This window comes from Oncorhynchus nerka, linkage group LG14 (genome assembly GCF_034236695.1).
Source record: "Oncorhynchus nerka isolate Pitt River linkage group LG14, Oner_Uvic_2.0, whole genome shotgun sequence".
Lineage (NCBI taxonomy): Eukaryota > Metazoa > Chordata > Actinopteri > Salmoniformes > Salmonidae > Oncorhynchus > Oncorhynchus nerka.
Genome location: NC_088409.1, coordinates 69,119,971 through 69,139,116, shown reverse-complemented (window position 1 = coordinate 69,139,116; position 19,146 = coordinate 69,119,971). Strand labels below are relative to the sequence as shown.

The window sequence follows — 19,146 nt, the reverse complement described above, 5'->3', positions numbered from 1 at the left end:
GTCCCGTCAATGTGGACAGGGGGAGCTCCCTCTGCTGTTTCCCAAAGTCTCCGATCATCTCCTTTCTTTTGTTGATATTGAGTGAGAGGTTATTTTCCTGACACCACACTCCGAGTGCCCTCACCTCCTCCCTGTAGGCCGTCTCATTGTTGTTGGTAATCAAGCCTACCACTGTAGTGTCATCTGCAAACGTGATGATTGAGTTGGAAGCGCGCATGGCCACGCAGTCATGGGGAACAGAGAGTACAGGAGAGGGCTGAGAACGCACCCTTGTGGGGCCCCAATGTTGAGGATCAGCGGGGTGGAGATGTTGTTTCCTATCTTCACCACCTAGGGGCAGACCGTCAGAAAGTCCAGGACAAAGTTGCACAGGGTGGGGTCAAGACCCAGGGTCTCAAGCTTAATGACGAGTTTGGAGGGTACTATGGTGATAAATGCTGAGCTGTAGTCAATGAACAGCATTCTTACATAGGTACAGTGCCTTGCGAAAGTATTCGGCCCCCTTGAACTTTGCGACCTTTTGCCACATTTCAGGCTTCAAACATAAAGATATAAAACTGTATTTTTTTGTGAAGAATCAACAACAAGTGGGACACAATCATGAAGTGGAACGACATTTATTGGATATTTCAAACTTTTTTAACAAATCAAAAACTGAAAAATTGGGCGTGCAAAATTATTCAGCCCCCTTAAGTTAATACTTTGTAGCGACACCTTTTTCTGCGATTACAGCTGTAAGTCGCTTGGGGTATGTCTCTATCAGTTTTGCACATCGAGAGACTGACATTTTTTCCCATTCCTCCTTGCAAAACAGCTCGAGCTCAGTGAGATTGGATGGAGAGCATTTGTCAACAGCAGTTTTCAGTTCTTTCCACAGATTCTCGATTGGATTCAGGTCTGGACTTTGACTTGGCCATTCTAACACCTGGATATGTTTATTTTTGAACCATTCCATTGTAGATTTTGCTTTATGTTTTGGATCATTGTCTTGTTGGAAGACAAAACTCCGTCCCAGTCTCAGGTCTTTTGCAGACTCCATCAGGTTTTCTTCCAGAATGGTCCTATATTTGGCTCCATCCATCTTCCCATCAATTTAACCATCTTCCCTGTCCCTGCTGAAGAAAAGCAGGCCCAAACCATGATGCTGCCACCACCTTGTTTGACAGTGGGGATGGTGTGTTCAGGGTGATGAGCTGTGTTGCTTTTACGCCAAACATAACTTTTTGCATTGTTGCCAAAAAGTTCAATTTTGGTTTCATCTGACCAGAGCACCTTCTTCCACATGTTTGGTGTGTCTCCCAGGTGGCTTGTGGCAAACTTTAAACAACACTTTTTATGGATATTTTAAGAAATGGCTTTCTTCTTGCCACTCTTCCATAAAGGCCAGATTTGTGCAATATATACGACTGATTGTTGTCCTATGGACAGAGTCTCCCACCTCAGCTGTAAGATCTCTGCAGTTCATCCAGAGTGATCATGGGCCTCTTGGCTGCATCTCTGATCAGTCTTCTCCTTGTATGAGCTGAAAGTTTAGAGGGACGGCCAGGTCTTGGTAGATTTGTAGTGGTCTGATACTCCTTCCATTTCAATATTATCGCTTGCACAGTGCTCCTTGGGATGTTTAAAGCTTGGGAAATCTTTTTGTATCCAAATCCGGCTTTAAACTTCTTCACAACAGTATCTCGGACCTGCCTGGTGTGTTCCTTGTTCTTCATGATGCTCTCTGCGCTTTTAACGGACCTCTGAGACTATCACAGTGCAGGTGCATTTATACGGATACTTGATTACACACAGGTGGATTGTATTTATCATCATTAGTCATTTAGGTCAACATTGGATCATTCAGAGATCCTCACTGAACTTCTGGAGAGAGTTTGCTGCACTGAAAGTAAAGGGGCTGAATAATTTTGCACGCCCAATTCTTCAGTTTTTGATTTGTTAAAAAAGTTTGAAATATCCAATAAATGTCGTTCCACTTCATGATTGTGTCCCACTTGTTGTTGATTCTTCATAAAAAAATACAGTTTTATATCTTTATGTTTGAAGCCTGAAATGTGGCAAAAGGTTGCAAAGTTCAAGGGGGCCGAATACTTTCGCAAGGCACTGTATTCCTCTTGTCCAGATGGGTTAGGGCAGTGTGTAGTGTGATGGCGATTGCATTGTCAGTGAACCTATTGAGGCGGTAAGCAAATTGGAGTGGGTCTAGTGTATCAGGTAGGGTGGAGGTGATATGATCCTTGACTAGTCTCTCAAAGCACTTCATGATGACAGAAGTGAGTGCAATGGAGCGATAGTCATTTAGTTCAGTTACCCTAGCTTTCTTGGTAACAGGAACAATGGTGGCCAATCAAAGCATATAAGGACAGCAGACTGGGATAGGGATTGATTGAGTATGTCCGTAAACACACCAGCCAGCTGGTCTTCGCATGCTCTGAGGACGCGGCTAGGGATGCTGTCTAGGCCAGCAGCCTTGCGAGGTTAACACGTTTAAATGTTTTACTCACGTTGGCCACGGAGAAAGAGAGCCCACAGGCTTTGGTAGCGGGCCGTGTCAGTGGCACTGTATTGTCCTCAAAGCGAGCAAAGTAGTTGTTTAATTTGTCTGGGAGCAAGACGTCAATGTCCGCAACATGTCTGGGCTGGTTTTCTTTTTGTAGTCCGTTATTGACTGAAGTCCCTGCCACATACGTCTCGTGTTTGAGCCGTTGAATTGTGTGACACCATGTGTCGGTACTACAAGAGACCGCGACCGGGAGACCGCATGTCGTATGAAAAGTAAGAAGAGAGTGTGTGTGTGTGCGTGCGTGTGTTTGTATATTGATTGTTACAAAAGTTATAGATTTCACTTTTAACAACCTCTAAAGGTCATATTGCATAATGCACCACTGATTAACATGGTAATGAGTTGCATATGTTCAATATTCACATAATATGCAGGTAGCCTAGTAGTTAGAGCATTGGGTAAATAACTGAAAGGTTGCTGGATCGAATCCCCGAGCTGACAAGGTAAAAATCTGTTATTCTGCCCCTGAGCAAGGCAGTTAACCCACTGTTCCCCGATAGGCCGTCATTGTAAATAAGAATTTGCCTAGTTAAAAAAATAATAATATTGGGCTTGTAAACCATTGGGTATTTCATCTAATGTGACCTCTGTTTCCTTCAGCACGTGGGGACACCTTTGCATTTGCAGAGGATGATGATGGTCTATTTGCCCCTACAACGCCCACCTCGTCCACCAATCCTGAAGATGAGGAATCCAGCTACTCATGGGGCCAACGTCGGCAACCCACACGCTTCAGAACTCCCAATTCCACCCCTACTCCTACCACTTAAAGACAAACCCAGTCACAGAGCCAGCTACACGCGTAGCTACAGGCCCACAGGGAGGCCAGATCCCACTCTCGGAGGCAGCTAAAACCACCAAGGCACCATCAGCCTCACATGCAGGTAGAGGCCCACAGAGAGGTCAGGTCCCAGTGGAAGTCCCACTCCCGGAGACAGCTAAAGCCACAGAGGGACCATCAGTCGCACATGCACCCTCAATCCAACAGAAAATATCAGTATCCCAGAGTGCCACGGTAAGAGTAACACAGCCAGTTACAACAGAAGCTCCAGGCACAACAGCAGCAGTGGAGACAACCACAGAGGAAGTGGTGACGACCACCAAGACTCCAGTAGTAGATCCAGATGCTGAGCCATGCAGCGGCAGGCCCTGGGACTCCGTCATGCAGTTCAAGAACGGCTCTGTCTACACCTTCGGAGGTAAGAGTCTTCAAGGGTCTTACCCCGTCACCTTTATAGGTGTGAAGCATTGGGTGGGAGAAAAACACCAGGAGAGGTTCTGTTTATCTGTATCTCTATATATGTGTTTGTTTACTGTCCTCTCTTAGAGGAGTGGTTATTTTTTGCTGGATGAGAAGTTGGTGATGCCCGGCTACCCCAAACTGATCCAGGACATCTGAGGTATCAGAGGACCTATACGTATCAACTGCCAGGGCAAGACATACATGTTTAAGGTGGGATGAATACGCTCGTTAGAGAGGGTAGACTAAAGCTTAAATGGTAGAAGGATGGTAGAAGGTTGGTAGAAGGATGGTAGAAGGATGGTAGAAGGATGGTAGAAGGATGGTAGAAGGTTGGTAGAAGGATGGTAGAAGGATGGTAGAAGGATGGTAGAAGGATGGTAGAGGAAAGTTATATCTCTAGCTGTTTGTATTTATTGTACATTTTATAAATGCAATACATGTGTTATAAATTGCCAACGTCACTGATATAAATTGCATTTATTAATTCCAAATATATTTTTGGAGAATTGCATATCCTTCAACAGAGTAACAAGTACTGGCGGTTTGATGATGGTGAGATGGAGGAGGACTATTCCAGGAATATCAACGTGGGCTTTGAGAAGATACCAGACGACATGGACGCAGCCTTCGCCATAGCAGCCCCTGGACACCACGCCAAAGAGAAGGTCGACTTCTTCAAAGGTCACACCAAATCTTAAACGAAGAACATAAATTGCAACAAAATACAATCCACTAGGCAGTTGATAATTGATAAGTGATTGAAATAGTTTGATCATTTAAAAGTATATATTTACACTTGAGAATACCTCTCAATGATAGTCCTCCTCTTAAATGTATTCAAATGATGGAAGATATAGCCACAATTAAGTGATTAAATCACTGTTTCCAGTGTATTTCTTTTCACATAATCTGTTTTGTTAACAGACCAGTTGTTTGTCTGTTCCCAAGTGACCAGTACTACCAGTATGAGTTCAAGCACCAGCCATCACGTGAGGAGTGTATCAAGATGTCAGCTGGGTCTCCCAGTATTACTATATTTATGTAATGTAGTATTCACTGTAGTGTTTTTGCGATCTTTACTGTAGTATTCACTGTAGTATACTGTAGTATTTACAGTTAACTATAGAATACTGTACTGAAAGAAAACTGTGGTATATATTATAGTAATTCATGTAGTGTTTTTGCAGATTGTAATATACTGTAGTATTTACTGTAGTGTTTTTGCAGACTAGTATTTACTGTAGTGTTTTTGCAGACTAGTATTTACTGTAGTGTTTTTGCTGACTGTAGTATTTACTGTAGTGTTTTTGCAGACTAGTATTTACTGTAGTGTTTTTGCAGACTGTAGTATTTACTGTAGTGTTTTTGCAGACTAGTATTTACTGTAGTGTTTTTGCAGACTGTAGTATTTACTGTAGTGTTTTTGCAGACTGTAGTATTTACTGTAGTGTTTTTGCAGACTAGTATTTACTGTGGTGTTTTTGCAGACTGTAGTATTTACTGTAGTGTTTTTGCAGACTGTAGTATTTACTGTAGTGTTTTTGCAGACTGTAGTATTTACTGTGATGTTTTTGCAGACTGTAGTATTTACTGTAGTGTTTTTGCGGACAGTGTAGTATTTTTGTGTGTGTAGTGTTTACTATAGTGTTTTTGTTTTATTATCTTTGACATAGAAGTGTAGGCTTTCACAGTGTGTAATATTGTATTCTAAAGTATACTACAGTTTACTAAAGAATTCTATAGTAGAATGTAGCAATCTCTCCTCTCTATTATCTGACCCAGTTCACAAGACGAGCCTTTAAAGGTTGGATTGACAGTGTGAAACAGAAACCCTACTACCACCTAGCGAATGACAGGCTAGAAAGACATCAACAAACACAACGTTGGACTACCAGGTCGTCATTTCCTGACTGTAGCGTTTTCAGTGGAGTATGATATGAGCTGTTTTCGGCTGCGTAGAAGAACATGTTATGTGGGAGACAAGCTTAACAGTGATCAAGAGGACAGAGGCTTAGCAAAACCTACAGATAGTAAATAGATTATGCCAGGTAGCAGGGGGATATCTGTTACAATGAGACACTGTTCTGCATTCTTTTACATGACAACTCAATTCCACTTGAATTTGACAGTGAACACGGTCCAAACTTGTTGATTCACTGCTGATTTTAAAAAAATCCTTCAGACATTAGATTAAAGAAGATCAATAAATCAATCATCCATTCTTACCCGTCTGTCAACCCCTCCTTATATCCTGTACAAGCAGAGGGGGAGTGGTCACCATAGAGATCAATATTGTATCTACTGTTATGTCTATGGTGGCTAATTTCCTTTCTTTGTAAATGCCCACACATAACCAAAATGCTCTCAATTCTAGCGTATTGTGAATGGCAGCTGACAGACACCATAATATACATATATCATATACATGGCAACTATTCAACCAGGCATGCAGTAGCACCTTCATAATCCATTTGATGTCATCAGCTTCATCACTTGTTTTGTTTCACTCATTGTACATCCCAAATGGCACCCTATTTCCTTTATAGTGCACTACTTTTGACCAGGGCCAGAATTAAAGTAACAGGGTGCCATTTGTGGCACAGCCGCAGTGTTCCAGTGAATAATATATATCACAGACAGATGATGGTTTGGAAAGGGTTGGTGCTGCCAGTGCCAAGCCGTTTTAATGGTTCAAGCTGTCTCAACAGAGCAATGTTCGCTCTGAGCAATGTTTTGTATTTGTATTTATTATGGATCCCCATTATTTTCTGCCAAGGTAGCGGCTACTCTTCCTGGGGTCAGGCAAAATTAAGGCAATTATACAATTTTAAAAACATTACAATACATTCATAACATATTTTACAACACACTAAGTGTGTGCCCTCAGGCCCCTACTCCACTACCACATATCTACAAAACAAAATCCATGTGTACGTGTGTGTATAGTGCGTGTGTTATTGTGTGTGTGTGCATGTGTCTGCGCCTATGTTTGTGTTGCTTCACAGTCCTCGCTGTTCCATAAGGTGTGTTTTTATCTGTTTTTAAACAATCTGATTCCACTGCTTGCATCAGTTACCTGAAGTGGAATAGAGTTCCACGTATTCAAGGCTCTATGTAATACTGTGCTCCTCCCATAGTCTGTTCTGGACTTGGGGACTGTGAAGAGACTTCTGATGGCATGTCTTGTGGGGTACGCATGGGTGTCTGAGCTGTGTGCTAGTCGTTTAAACAGACAGCTCGGTGCTGTCAACAAATACCTCTCACAAATACAAGTAGTGATGAAGTCAACCTCTCCTCCACTTTGAGTCAGGAGAGATTGACATACATATTATCAATGTTTGCTTTCCATGTACATCCAAGGGCAAGACGTGCTGCCCTGTTCTGATCCAATTGCAATTTTCCTAAGTCCCTCTTGGGGGCACCCGACCACACGACTGAACAGTATTCAGGTGAGACAAAACTAGAGCCTGTAGGACATGCCTTGTTGATAGTGCTGTTAAGAAGGTAGAGCAGCGCTTTATTATGGACAGACTTCTCCCCATTTTAGCTACTGTTTTATCAATATGTTTTGACCATGACAGTTTACAATCCAGGGTTACTCCAAGCAGCTTAGTCACCTCAACTTGCTCAATTTCCACATTATTTATTACAAGATGTAGTTGAGGTTTAGGGTTTAGTGAATGATTTGTCCCAAAAACAGTGCTTTAAGCTTTTGAAATATTTAGGACTAACTTATTCCTTACCACCCATTCTCAAACTAACTGCAGCTCTTTGTTAAGTGTTGCAGTGGTTTCTCTCACTGTAGGAGCTGAAGTGTATAATGTTGAGTCATCCGCATACATCGACACACTGGATTTTCTCAAAGCCAGTGGCATGTCGTTAGTAAAGAATGAAAAAGGTTAGGGGCCTAGAAAGCTGCCATGGGGAATTCCTGATTTTACCTTAGTAATTTTCCATCCAAGTTGTCAGACCCTGGTTGCTTGTCATTGTTGATAGACAACAATATTTTTTTCACCTCTTCCACACTGACTTTACAGAATTCAAAATTACAATTATTGTCTTAATTTGGTCAGATATACTTTGATGTGAAGTGTCAGCGTTCGTTGCTGGCATGTCATGCCTACGTTTGCTAATCTTGCCAATGAAAAAATAAATAAAGTAGTTGGCAATATCAGTTGGTTTTGTGATGAATGATGAATGATGGAGCTGAGTTTGCCTTTTTCCCAAAAATGTAATTGAAAGTGCTCCAAAGCTTTTTACTATCATTCTTTATGTTATTTATCTTTGTTCCATAGTGTAGTTTCTTCTTCTTTTTATTCAGTTTAGTCACATGATTTCTCAATTTGCAGTACATTTGCCAATCGGTTGTGCAGCCAGACTTATTTGCCATTCCTTAGGCCTCATCCCTCTCAACCATACAATGTTTCAATTCCTCATCAATTCATGTGGATTTAACAGGTTTGTTAAATCCATGCTTATTAGTAACTTGGATAAGCAATTTCATAAATGTGTCAAGTGCAACGTCTCATTGTACACCACAGACCAACAAATATTCTTTACATCAACAACATAGGAATCATTACAAAACTTATAGTATGACCTCTATTACACTTTCCTAGATATGGCTACTATACTGTGATGACTACACCCAATGGATCTGGATACGGCTTTTAAACACATTTCTGCAGCGTTAGTAAAGATGTGATCAATACATGTTGATGAGTTAATTCCTGTGCTGTTTGTAACTACCCTGATAGGTTGACTGATAACCTGAACCAGGTTGCAGGCACTGGCTTTAGTTTAAAGCTTTCTCTTGAGTGGGCAGCTTGATGAAAGCCAGTCAATATTTAAATCACCCAGAAAATATACCTTTCTGTTGATATCACATACACTATCAAGAATTTCACACATTATCCAGATACTGACTGTTAGCACTTGGTGGTCTACAACAGCTTCCCACAATAATGGGCTTTAGGTGAGGCAGATGAACCTGAAGCCATATTACTTCAACAGTATTTAACATGAGATCCTCTCTAATCTTTACAGGAATGTGGTTCTGAATATAAACAGCAACACCTCCACCACTGGCATTTCTGTATTTTCTGTATATGTTATAACCTTGTATTGTCACCACTGTATCATCAAAGATATTATCTAAGTGAGTTTCAGAGATTGTCAAAATATGAATGTCATCTGTTACTAGCAAGTTATTCATTTAATTAACCTTGTTTCTTAAGCTACATATGTTGACATGGGCTATTTTAAGCAGTTTTCTGGGATGCTTGCTTGTTTTCATTGCTTTACTGGGAAGCTTAGCAAAAGTCGATATTCTCATGTTATTTATGTTAGTGCAGGGTGAGCTGCACACAGTGGACTTCCTACTACGGCACACCGCCTCAGTGCTAACAGCATACATCTGGTTCATAAGCACACAATTGCTGCATAGAATAGCTGTAGGATCAGCAGAGGCATTCAGGGCACATAGAGGGACATAAATTAAGTTACTTACATTGTGTCTTCCAATGCCCCTGGTATAATGTACATTTGCTAAAGCATTATGATGACTCAGTGACACAATGGTAGGGATTAACTGAGCTGGGCTTGAGACACAGCCTTATAATTCTGTGAAAGGATCCAGGAACCCAAATACTTTGGGTGGATCCCATCCTCCTTTTGTTTCCAAAAGGTATCGAAATTGTCAACAAAAGTTACACCCATTGGCTTGCAATAATCACGTAACCAGTTGTGAAGAGAAAGAATCCTGCTAAAGCGTTCAATGCCACGATTCAGAGAGGGCACAGGGCCAGATATGATGGGTCTTTTATTTGTGTCTAGCAGAGAGTCAATCAGTGCTTTAAAATCCAGTTTCAACTGATCAGAGCTGCCCTTCATAATGTCATTAACACCCCCATTAACTACGATAGAGTCGATTTCCATGTCCTGATGTAGTACATTAGGGAGCAGCTTAGTAATGTCATTAACACCCCCATTACCTACGATAGAGTCGATTTCCATGTCCTGATGTAGTACATTAGATTTCATTAACATGTCCTGATGTAGTACATTAGGGAGCAGCTTAGTAATGTCATTTACTCCCCCATTACCTACGATAGAGTCGATTTCCATGTCCTGATGTAGTACATTAGGGAGCAGCTTAGTAATGTCATTAACACCCCCATTACTTACGATAGAGTCGATTTCCATGTCCTGATGTAGTACATTAGGGAGCAGCTTAGTAATGTCATTTACTCCCCCATTACCTACGATAGAGTCGGTTTCCATGTCCTGATGTAGTACATTAGGGAGCAGCTTAGTAACGTCATTTACTCAAGCTCTGGAATAGGACATTGTTTTTGCACCAGGAACAGTTCTTACCATGGAGCTGCCCAAATCATGGCTGATGAGAAGGACGAGGAAATACGCCCACTCCCACGCTTCACAGGCATGCACGCCTCTGACAGATGAAGAGGTCCCGCTTGATCCAGAGCAGGGATGGAAGGTTGCCGAAATTCGACTTCGAAATCGTAGACGCAGTTACCCCCAGCGACGAAGGTGCAGGAAGATCAGGCTCTAGGGCGGCGAAACAATTTGTTGTTTGTATCTGCTCCGGGCCTCTCGTAGGGAGTGTAGATTGCATTGTGGGAGGCCGCTGTCTTTGGCTTCCACAGCTCATGACATGCGACCATCGTTGATTGCCATGCTCCTCTTGCTGTGCTCCTTCGACTCCGGCCAGTCGGATAACGACAAATGACCACACAGAGATGCATCCAACATGGACGAACGCAGTGCAGCACCGGCGTATAAATGGTAAACATTCCACTCTGCGTTTTCCCCAGTATCTTACGTAGGCTGGTGACCTGCGTGATCAAGGAAGCCACCTCAAGCCTATAATTCTCGACAAGCAAACAATTGCCGCATTGGAAGTCTGAGTGATCCGGTTTGTCTCAAAACCAAGGGTAGTAGATACAGCTCCTACAGCGATGGAACCATTCATTTATTTCTGCAGACAAAGAGGCTCCATTGCAAAACTCATCTGGGACAAACTTTCCTTGCTTGATGGCTAACGTTAGCAGCTTAGCCTAGTGATGACAGACAAGCCAAAGTGAACAAAGTGCACAGATCGGAGCATGCATTTTTTTGTTTTAATTTGTATAGTTGTTTCACACATGGCAGTTACAGTGTCGATTACTATTTGGTAAGGCGATTTCAACATGATCCTATTGTTGTATGATATACATACATACAGTACATATTGTACAGAACCATCATGTACATATTGTAATTCATAAAATGGTATACTCAATATTGTAAAGTTAGTTAATGTCAGACTCAACTGTTAACTTCAGTACATTAAGCTAGTTTCCAAATTCCTCATTCATTAGTAGTCAAACTACATACTCGGTTGTGAGAGGAGATAGAGCAGCACAGTCATTCGCATCTGAAGTTAGGAATGCATAATCATCACATTCTCATATTGGTTAGCTCCATCGTCCACACTGGCCACCACTCCGTCATTGGTGATGACTTCACTCAGACTAACAGCGTTGGTTACAACTCCAGCTGGCCCGACTGTTAGATATCCACTGTCAGTCTCAGTCTGCATCCCAGGGTCACCATTCTCTCCCCTCACCGCTGACCTTTCACCCATGACTTCTAACCCAGCGACCTCTGGCACACTTTTCAAAATGGAGGACAGGGGCCTCGTAGGCATAATGGTGGCATTGGCACCCTCTAGTGGGGGGTGAGTGTTAGTGCCATTGTCAGTGTTTCCCATGACAGCAGGCGAGCTGTGGTGGGCGTGCTGTTTCCTCCTACTGGGTTTCCTCATAGGTACGCCTTCCCCTACAGAACCCTCCACCCCCAAGGGTGGGTGACCCCCCTGCTCCCACACACTGGCCCTGGCCCCTAGCTTCCTCCTGGGTGGCTTGGTGATCCCCTCCGCCCCCGGGATCTTACCCTTGGACCTAGTTCCCCCCTCCTGGTCTTTATGTTTCTGGAGGCTGCCTAGCCTGCGTAGCATGGCCTGTACCGGGCCCTCCGAGCTGGGGAGCTCTAGTTTAGACAGGGGCCTCCCCACCCCCGCCTTACCCACTGTCACGTACACTGTGGTCACCTTGTCCATCCCTTTATCGATCTCTGTCTGCTGGCCATTGGATGTGGACCCTGGTGATTGCCCACCCTTTCTGTTAACAGCAGCGTTGGATATGGTGCGTCTTCTTCCTAGCAATGCTCCAGGCACCTGCAGGGTAGACATGGCTTGGGACGGGGTGGCCGTGTACCTGTCCACATCGGGGTCCCCTGCTTCACCACTGGATCCTGGTTCTTCCAATGGTCCAGTCCCACCTCCACATCCATCCACACCCCCCTCACCTGTCTCCGTCTCTTCCCCCTCTGAGGCCTTCCCTCCATGGGCCTGGAGGGCTGACAGCATCAGGACCCCCCAGGGGGACTTAGGTTTGGTGCGGGGGGCCCCGGGAGTCAGGTCCTGGGCAGAGCCTCGGCGCTCCTTGGGGCTGAACCTGGGATGAGGTGAGATTGAACTTTATTAATCCCAAAGAATAAATTAATTTGACAAACTCTCAACATCAATTGCGATAACTGTAACTTTGCAGAGACAAGTTAAAAAGGGAATTGAAGCGTCGCGTAGTGTCGCGTGGTGTGTGTAGCGTCCAATGTCCTCATCATGATGACTGCGACCTGGTGTTACCTGGTGCCTTCGGCGAAGGAGACGGAGGGGCGTTTGGACTTGGCGTTGCTGGAGGTGCGGGGGATGCCAAAGGGGAGGGACATGTCTTCTGCACTAACGCTGAAGGCAGAGGGGTCGGGGAACATGTTACACTTAGAACTCATCTCATGCTGGAACTCCTGGAACTCACCGCCCGCCACTGCAGGGATGTCTGAGGGAGGAAGAATTGGGTAAAGGGAGGGACAAGGAGAGAGAGAAAATAGGGAGTCAACAAAGCACAAAGGGTTGAACACAGACACACACACACACACTGATTACCTTCTCTGGGGGGGACACAGTAGAGAGCCTCTCCGGTCTCCTCATCACTGTCGAAGGAGGATCCGTCCGTCACCCAGCCTGAGGAGGGAGGCTCTATGAAACTGTGGTTGAATGTCAGCTCAGGGTCGTGGTGGGACACTGGAGAGAGAAGTGCTTATTATAATTATTGTCATAATATTGTAATAAGTATAGCATGCACACCTCTCATGTTTCCAAGTGCATGGAGAAAAACCTTGAGAGCATCTAACAAGTACTGGAGTTTCTTCCTTACATACAGTACCAGTCAAAAGTTTGGACACACCTACTCATTTAAGGGTTTTTCTTTATTTTTTACTATTTTCTAAATTGTAGAATAATAGTGAAGACATTCAACTATGAAATAACACATATGGAATCATGTAGTAACCAAAAACAGTGATAAACAACTATATTTTAGATTCTTCAAAGTAGTGTGAGAGTTCAGTGACCAGCCGGAGGAAGACGACACGACAGCACCCTCCACAGGGGATAGGTACTCAGTGTAAAGCCAATTAGTACACACCTGGGCCCACTAATTGCTTTGTGTCTTCCTCTATATAGGTGTGCCAGGAGAGGCGCTGGGGGAGGATTGGGAGGAGAAACCTGTGGGGATGCCAGATTTTCCTACCTCAGAGAAAGCTTTGTTTACTGGGGCCCCTTGTCTCTCTGTTAACCAAGGCAGGCTTTAGGTAGAGAGAAGCGTTCCTCCGGTAACTATGCTGTGTAGAAGAGAAAGCTTTGTTTACTGGGGCACCTTGTCTCTCTGTTAACCAAGGCAGGCTTTAGGTAGAGAGAAGCGTTCCTCCGGTAACTATGCTGTGTAGAAGAGAAAGCTTTGTTTACTGGGGCACCTTGTCTCTCTGTTAACCAAGGCAGGCTTTAGGTAGAGAGAAGCGTTCCTCCTCTCTGTTAACCAAGGCAGGCTAACTATGCTGTGTAGAAGAGAAAGCTTTGTTTACTGGGGCACCTTGTCTCTCTGTTAACCAAGGCAGGCTTTAGGTAGAGAGAAGCGTTCCTCCGGTAACTATGCTGTGTAGACGATAGTCTAAAGACAGGTGTAGCCGTTTGTTGTTTTGCATTCCCCTGGCCACGGCCTTTTGGTTGTTTAGTTTCTATTTATTTGTTTTGTTACGCTGGTGACAGCGTTGGACGTTACCCTGTACTGAAATTATTTTGTTGGGCGAAAGAACCTGTTTAGTAAACAATCTCAAGAAAATGAATCACAACCACTGCCTCTGGTCTGTTCATGTTTTACCTCCCGCCTGTGTTGGGGTGTTTTGGACAAGCTGATCCGTTCACAGTAGCCACCCTTTGCCTTGATGACAGCTTTGCACACTCTTGGCATTCTCTCAACCAGCTTCACCTGGAATGCTTTTGCAACAGTCTCGAAGGCTTTCCCACATATGCTGAGCACTTGTTGGCTGCTTTTCCTTCAATGTGCGGTCCAATTCATCCCAAACCATTGGGTTGAGGTCAGGTGATTGTGGAGGCCAGGTCATCTGATGCATCCTTCTTGGTCAAATAGCCCTTACACAGCCTGGAGGTGTGTTGGGTCATTGTCCTGTTGAAAAACAAATGATAGCACCACTATCAAGCACAAACAGATGGTATGGCGTATCGCTGCAGAATGCTGTTGTAGCCATGCTGGTTAAGTGTGCCTTGAATTCTAAATAAATCACTGACAGTGTCACCAGCAAAGGACCGGTGGGAACAACACATGCGGAGATCATCTGTTCACCTACTCTGCATCTCACAAAGGCACAGCGGTTGGAACCAAAAATCTCAAATTTGGACTCATCAGCCCAAAGGACAGATTTCCACTGGTCTAATGTCCATTGCTGTTGTTTCTTGGCCCAAGCAAGTCTCTTCTTATTGGTGTCCTTTAGTTTCTTTGCAGCAATTCAATCATGAAGGCCTGATTCACACAGTCTCCTCTGAACAGCTGATGTTGAGATGTGTCTGTTACTTGAACTCTGTGAAGCATTTATTTGGACTGCAATTTCTGAGGCTGGTAACTCTAATAAACTTATCCTCTGCAGCAGAGGGAACTCTGTCTTCCTTTTCTGTGGCAATCCTCATGAGCAGGTTTCACCATAGCACTTGGTTTTTGTGACCGCTCTTGAATACATTTTCTGGATTGACTGACCTTAATGTCTTAAGGTAATGACGGAATGTCATTTCTCTTTGCTTATTTGAGCTGTTCTTGCCATAATATGGACTTGATCTTTTACAAAATAGGGCTATCTTCTGTATACCACCCCTACCTTGTCACAGCACAACTGATTGCCTCAAACGCATTAAGAAGAAAATCAAATGAACTTTTAACAAGGCACACCTGTTAATTGAAATGCATTCCAGGTGATTACCTCATGAAGCTGGTTGAGAGAATGCCAAGAGTGTGCAAAGCTGTCATCAAGGCAAAAGGTGGCTACTTTTAAGAATTTCAAATGTAAAATGTATAACAGTTTTTTGGTTAGTACATGATTCCATATAAAGAAAAGTGTTATACATTTTACATTTGAAATTCTTAAAAGTAGCCACCCTTTGCCTTGATGACAGCTTAGTTTTGATGTCTTTGTCTACAATGTAGAAAATAGTACAAATGAAGAAACACCCTTGAATGAGTAGGTGTGTCCAAACTTTGACTGGTACCGTACATACAGACATATATGATATCTAGTGTGATATTGGACTGACCTGTGACTCTGGGTAGCCCAGAGGACCAGACAGAGATACAGGGTACAGCAGAGCTCACGTTGGCCAGGACATTATACACATGATACTTCATACGGACAGAGGTACCACCGTCACCCACTGCTACCCTGTAGGACCAGAGCAAGGTCAGAGGAACACACACACACACACTTGCCTTTGCCATCAGAATCATACACACACACACACCTGTCTTTGCCGTCAGTAGGTCCTCCACAGCAGCAGCAGCAGCAGACCAGACCCAGCAGCACCAAGATCAGAGGGACCAGGAGACCAGCGATCAGAGCCCTGTGACCACCTAACACCACACACACACCCACACATAAACAAATGTGATTCAACCTCACATATTCCTTCTTGAGGGGAAAAAATATTTGAATCCATAGACCCATCTACTTTTACTTATCAGTAACTACACATTAATAACCAACTGGAGCTGTATCCAATAGGAGGAGTGCATACTGTATGGACACGCCCCCGTTTCTGGGTGACAGGCGGTGCCCTCTCCACAGTCACAGACAGAGGAACAGTTAAAGCCATACAGCTGGTCTGGACAGGTGATATTACAACTGGGGACACAACAGAGAGAAACCTGTTAGTGACAGCCAGATACACAATCACCTAACGTGACATTGAGATACACAAACAGCAAGATGTCTAAATCAGACAGTATTGGATTGGAGAAACATATTTATTTGAACCATTGTTCACATCAGTGATTACTTCAAGGAAGGGAGAAAGGAAAGATGCATTTTAAGAGTATTCGAACAGAACCTGTCTGCTTTCTCCATACTCTCACCTCTGTCCCTGGAACCCGGGCCCACAGACACAACTTCCTGTCACGTGATCACAGTGGCCATGGAAACAGGGGCTGCACAGGAAGCGGCAGGCGTCCCCGAATGTTCTGTTAAAGCATGGCTTGTCACATCTGCAGACAAACAGAGTGGCCCAGGTAACAGACGGACAACAAAACTGTCAGCAATTGAAGAAAACGCTGAACCTCTTCGGTATCATTGACACTGTCATGTCTGGGAATTACTGTAAAAGGTCTCAGATACATATCACTGGTAGTTAGTCATCAAACACACACACACCTGGGTCCGGTCCATCCTGGATCACATCGTGAACACGCCCCCGTCCTGGGGTTGCATGGTTCACCGTTCCTGCAGCGTGGGCAGGCCTCATGGCAGTCGTTTCCATGGTAACCCCGCTTGCACGGCCGGTCACAGCGTGTGCCGTTCCACCCAGGCTCACAGGCCGTACAGACACCGTCAACCACAGAGCACGACTGGCCTCGTTTACAGTGGCCACAGCTACACAGGAGAGAGAGACATCCATGGAACAGTCCAACTGAATACATACTGTAGCCATTTCAGGATAGACACAGGTACAAACCTACATAAAGTGCTCAGAAGTCTCCCGAACCATCATTCATCCATATTGATCAACAGCACAATGACAAGGCAGTACCATCCCAATCATGTAATCCAAAGCACCACTGCAATATCCATATACACTGGCTTACCTCAGTGTACACCCACTGCCATACTCCCCAGGTCCACATGGCTCATTACAGACGGCTCCCTTGTACCCAGGCTGACATAAACACTCCCCGCTGACGGCACGACACTCGCTGTGCTTCAGGTCACAGTTACAGCGGCGATCACACGACAGACCCCACCACCCGTTCTGGCACTCGCACGCCCCCGTCTTCTGTTGGCACGACGATTTGTAGCAGCTACAGCGAAGGCTGCACTTCTGACCCCAGTACCCTGAGGCACACTGACACCTGCCAACCAACGTTTTTTAAGAAAACATATATTTCTATTGTGTTTTAGCAATTGTGTTGAAAAATATGGTGTGTGACACCACCCTTTTAATTTGTAAATTGCAGGCTAAATTGCATCAAGAAGTTCATCTCTAAGCTAACTAATGCCTCCCACTGTAAATAAACTCATTCTCTCTCACCTGCCGGTCAGTGGGTCGCAGGTGGAGGTGCCTGGGTAGCACTGGCACTGCTTGGTACAGGTGGGCGTCCACCAGCCCTCATCGCAGGTGCAGTTGCCGTGCACAGGGTGACAGTGCCCGTGGCGGCCACATCTGCAGGCGTTCTGGCAGAGTGGCCCCCAGCGGTTGGGGAGGCATGTGCACTCGCCCGTGATCGGGTCACAGCGCCCGTGAGGGTGGCACTTGCACATCTCACGGCAGTCCGGTGCCCAGAACTCTGGAGGGCAGCCTGTAGAGGGAGACAGGTTGTAATACTTCAGTAGTACTCTGGAGGGCAGCCCGAAGAGGGAGACAGGCTGTAATATTTCAGTAGTTTGCACTTAATTACAATGTTCTTGCCCTTTTATTCCTGCAATGTAAAGTGCTACCAAAGTTACGATATTGGTTGTTGTTGTGTTAAAAATATATATTTTTAGTGACATAGCCTATGTAACTTAAATGTCAGAGTTGGTTTAACTTACGTGTCTTGCAGTGGGCTCCATAGTAGCCAGGGCGACAACGACAGACGCCCGGGTATACACACACCTCATCCTGCTGGCAGGCCTGCTCACCATCACACACAGCTGGAGTCATAAACAACAGACACAGTGCTGAATTATACAATAGTACCTAAACAAGATGAAAAACCTGTTCTTGTGTGCCCTGGATGGTTCTACACAATCTACTGGTACTCACGTATAGTACACTCCTCTCCCTGTTGCCTCCATCCAGTACAACAGACAAGATTGGAGGGATCCCTGTTTGAGAAGGGTAAACAAAATACATACCATAAAGCATACTAGGAAGTTTCCTTATGGGTCACATTTCTTTTGACTGTTTTTTTCATGAAATAATGGAAGATTACAATTATTAAGTTTCTGAAAATGTTTCATAAAATAAGAATATACTGCTTGATGGAAAAGGCAGAAAATGAAAGCGAGAGAGAAAAATAAGGTGTGAGAGTGGAATGTAATCATCACCTGAGGTCCTGGCAGACATTTCTCTCTGAGGGAGCCAGTCTCTGAGGGGAGGAGAGGGAACAGCAGAGCAGTAATCCTAGACCCGTCAGAAACAGGCCCATGTCCACCCCACAACCAGGTCCGTACCAGCCCACAAAAGGTCTCAGACCGTCCAAATCACGCCTGTCCCTGTCCCAAAACCAGAATCCTATCCCGGAAAAATCACTTTCTCCTTTTCTCCTCTTTCTCTCACTATTCTCTTCCCAAGTCCAGAAGAGGACAATGGAAATTGAAAGCACTCTCCTCTCTTTCTCGATTCTTTCTCTCTCTCTCCCTATGTCTTTCTCCCAAGTCACTCTCTCTCTTTACCTTTCTTTTCCCCCAGCCCAGCTCTGTGGTCTTGGAAGTCAGTCTCTCTTTTTTTCCTCTCCCTCTATCCGTCTTTCTGCCCAGCCTAGCTCTCGTCAATCATTAGTCTTGTAGTTGTAGGCCCAGTAATCCCTGACTGAGCTGTCCAAACCCGTATGTTTCCTCTCCCTCTTTCCTGGGGAAGTTAGAACCACTTCCTCCCATTCAATCTGCCTCAGTAAGGCTTTTTAAAGACATCACCACATACTGAGAGATTCTGGGAAGAGGTGAGCAGTGTGTTTTGCAAGTTTAT

The 19,146-nt window shown here is 44.4% G+C and overlaps 1 protein-coding gene across 1 annotated transcript; it reads right to left on the bottom strand.

Annotated features, from left to right (window-relative positions):
- Window positions 1–10,934: 10,934 nt before the first annotated feature.
- Window positions 10,935–18,998, bottom strand: scarf1 (scavenger receptor class F, member 1). Its single transcript, XM_029680938.2, has 13 exons — window positions 18,507–18,998; window positions 18,223–18,284; window positions 18,009–18,110; window positions 17,509–17,776; window positions 17,066–17,329; window positions 16,635–16,853; window positions 16,340–16,468; window positions 16,003–16,109; window positions 15,730–15,838; window positions 15,526–15,650; window positions 12,811–12,948; window positions 12,514–12,703; window positions 10,935–12,325 (listed from the first exon to the last, which is right to left on the bottom strand). The coding sequence occupies exons 1-13, from the start codon at window positions 18,605–18,607 to the stop codon at window positions 11,251–11,253; spliced, it is 2,889 nt and encodes a 962-aa protein (XP_029536798.2). The 5' UTR covers window positions 18,608–18,998; the 3' UTR covers window positions 10,935–11,250.
- Between the last annotated feature and the right edge of the window lie 148 nt (window positions 18,999–19,146).

Coding starts and splice junctions, on each gene's coding strand:
- scarf1 (XM_029680938.2), bottom strand. CDS start 18,607: ATGGGCCTGTTTCTGACGGGTCTAGGATTACTGCTCTGCTGTTCCCTC. Junction 18,111..18,222: donor GGGAGAGGAGTGTACTATAC/GTGAGTACCAGT, acceptor TTATGACTCCAG/CTGTGTGTGATGGTGAGCAG. Junction 16,469..16,634: donor CCAGGATGGACCGGACCCAG/GTGTGTGTGTGT, acceptor GTTTGTCTGCAG/ATGTGACAAGCCATGCTTTA.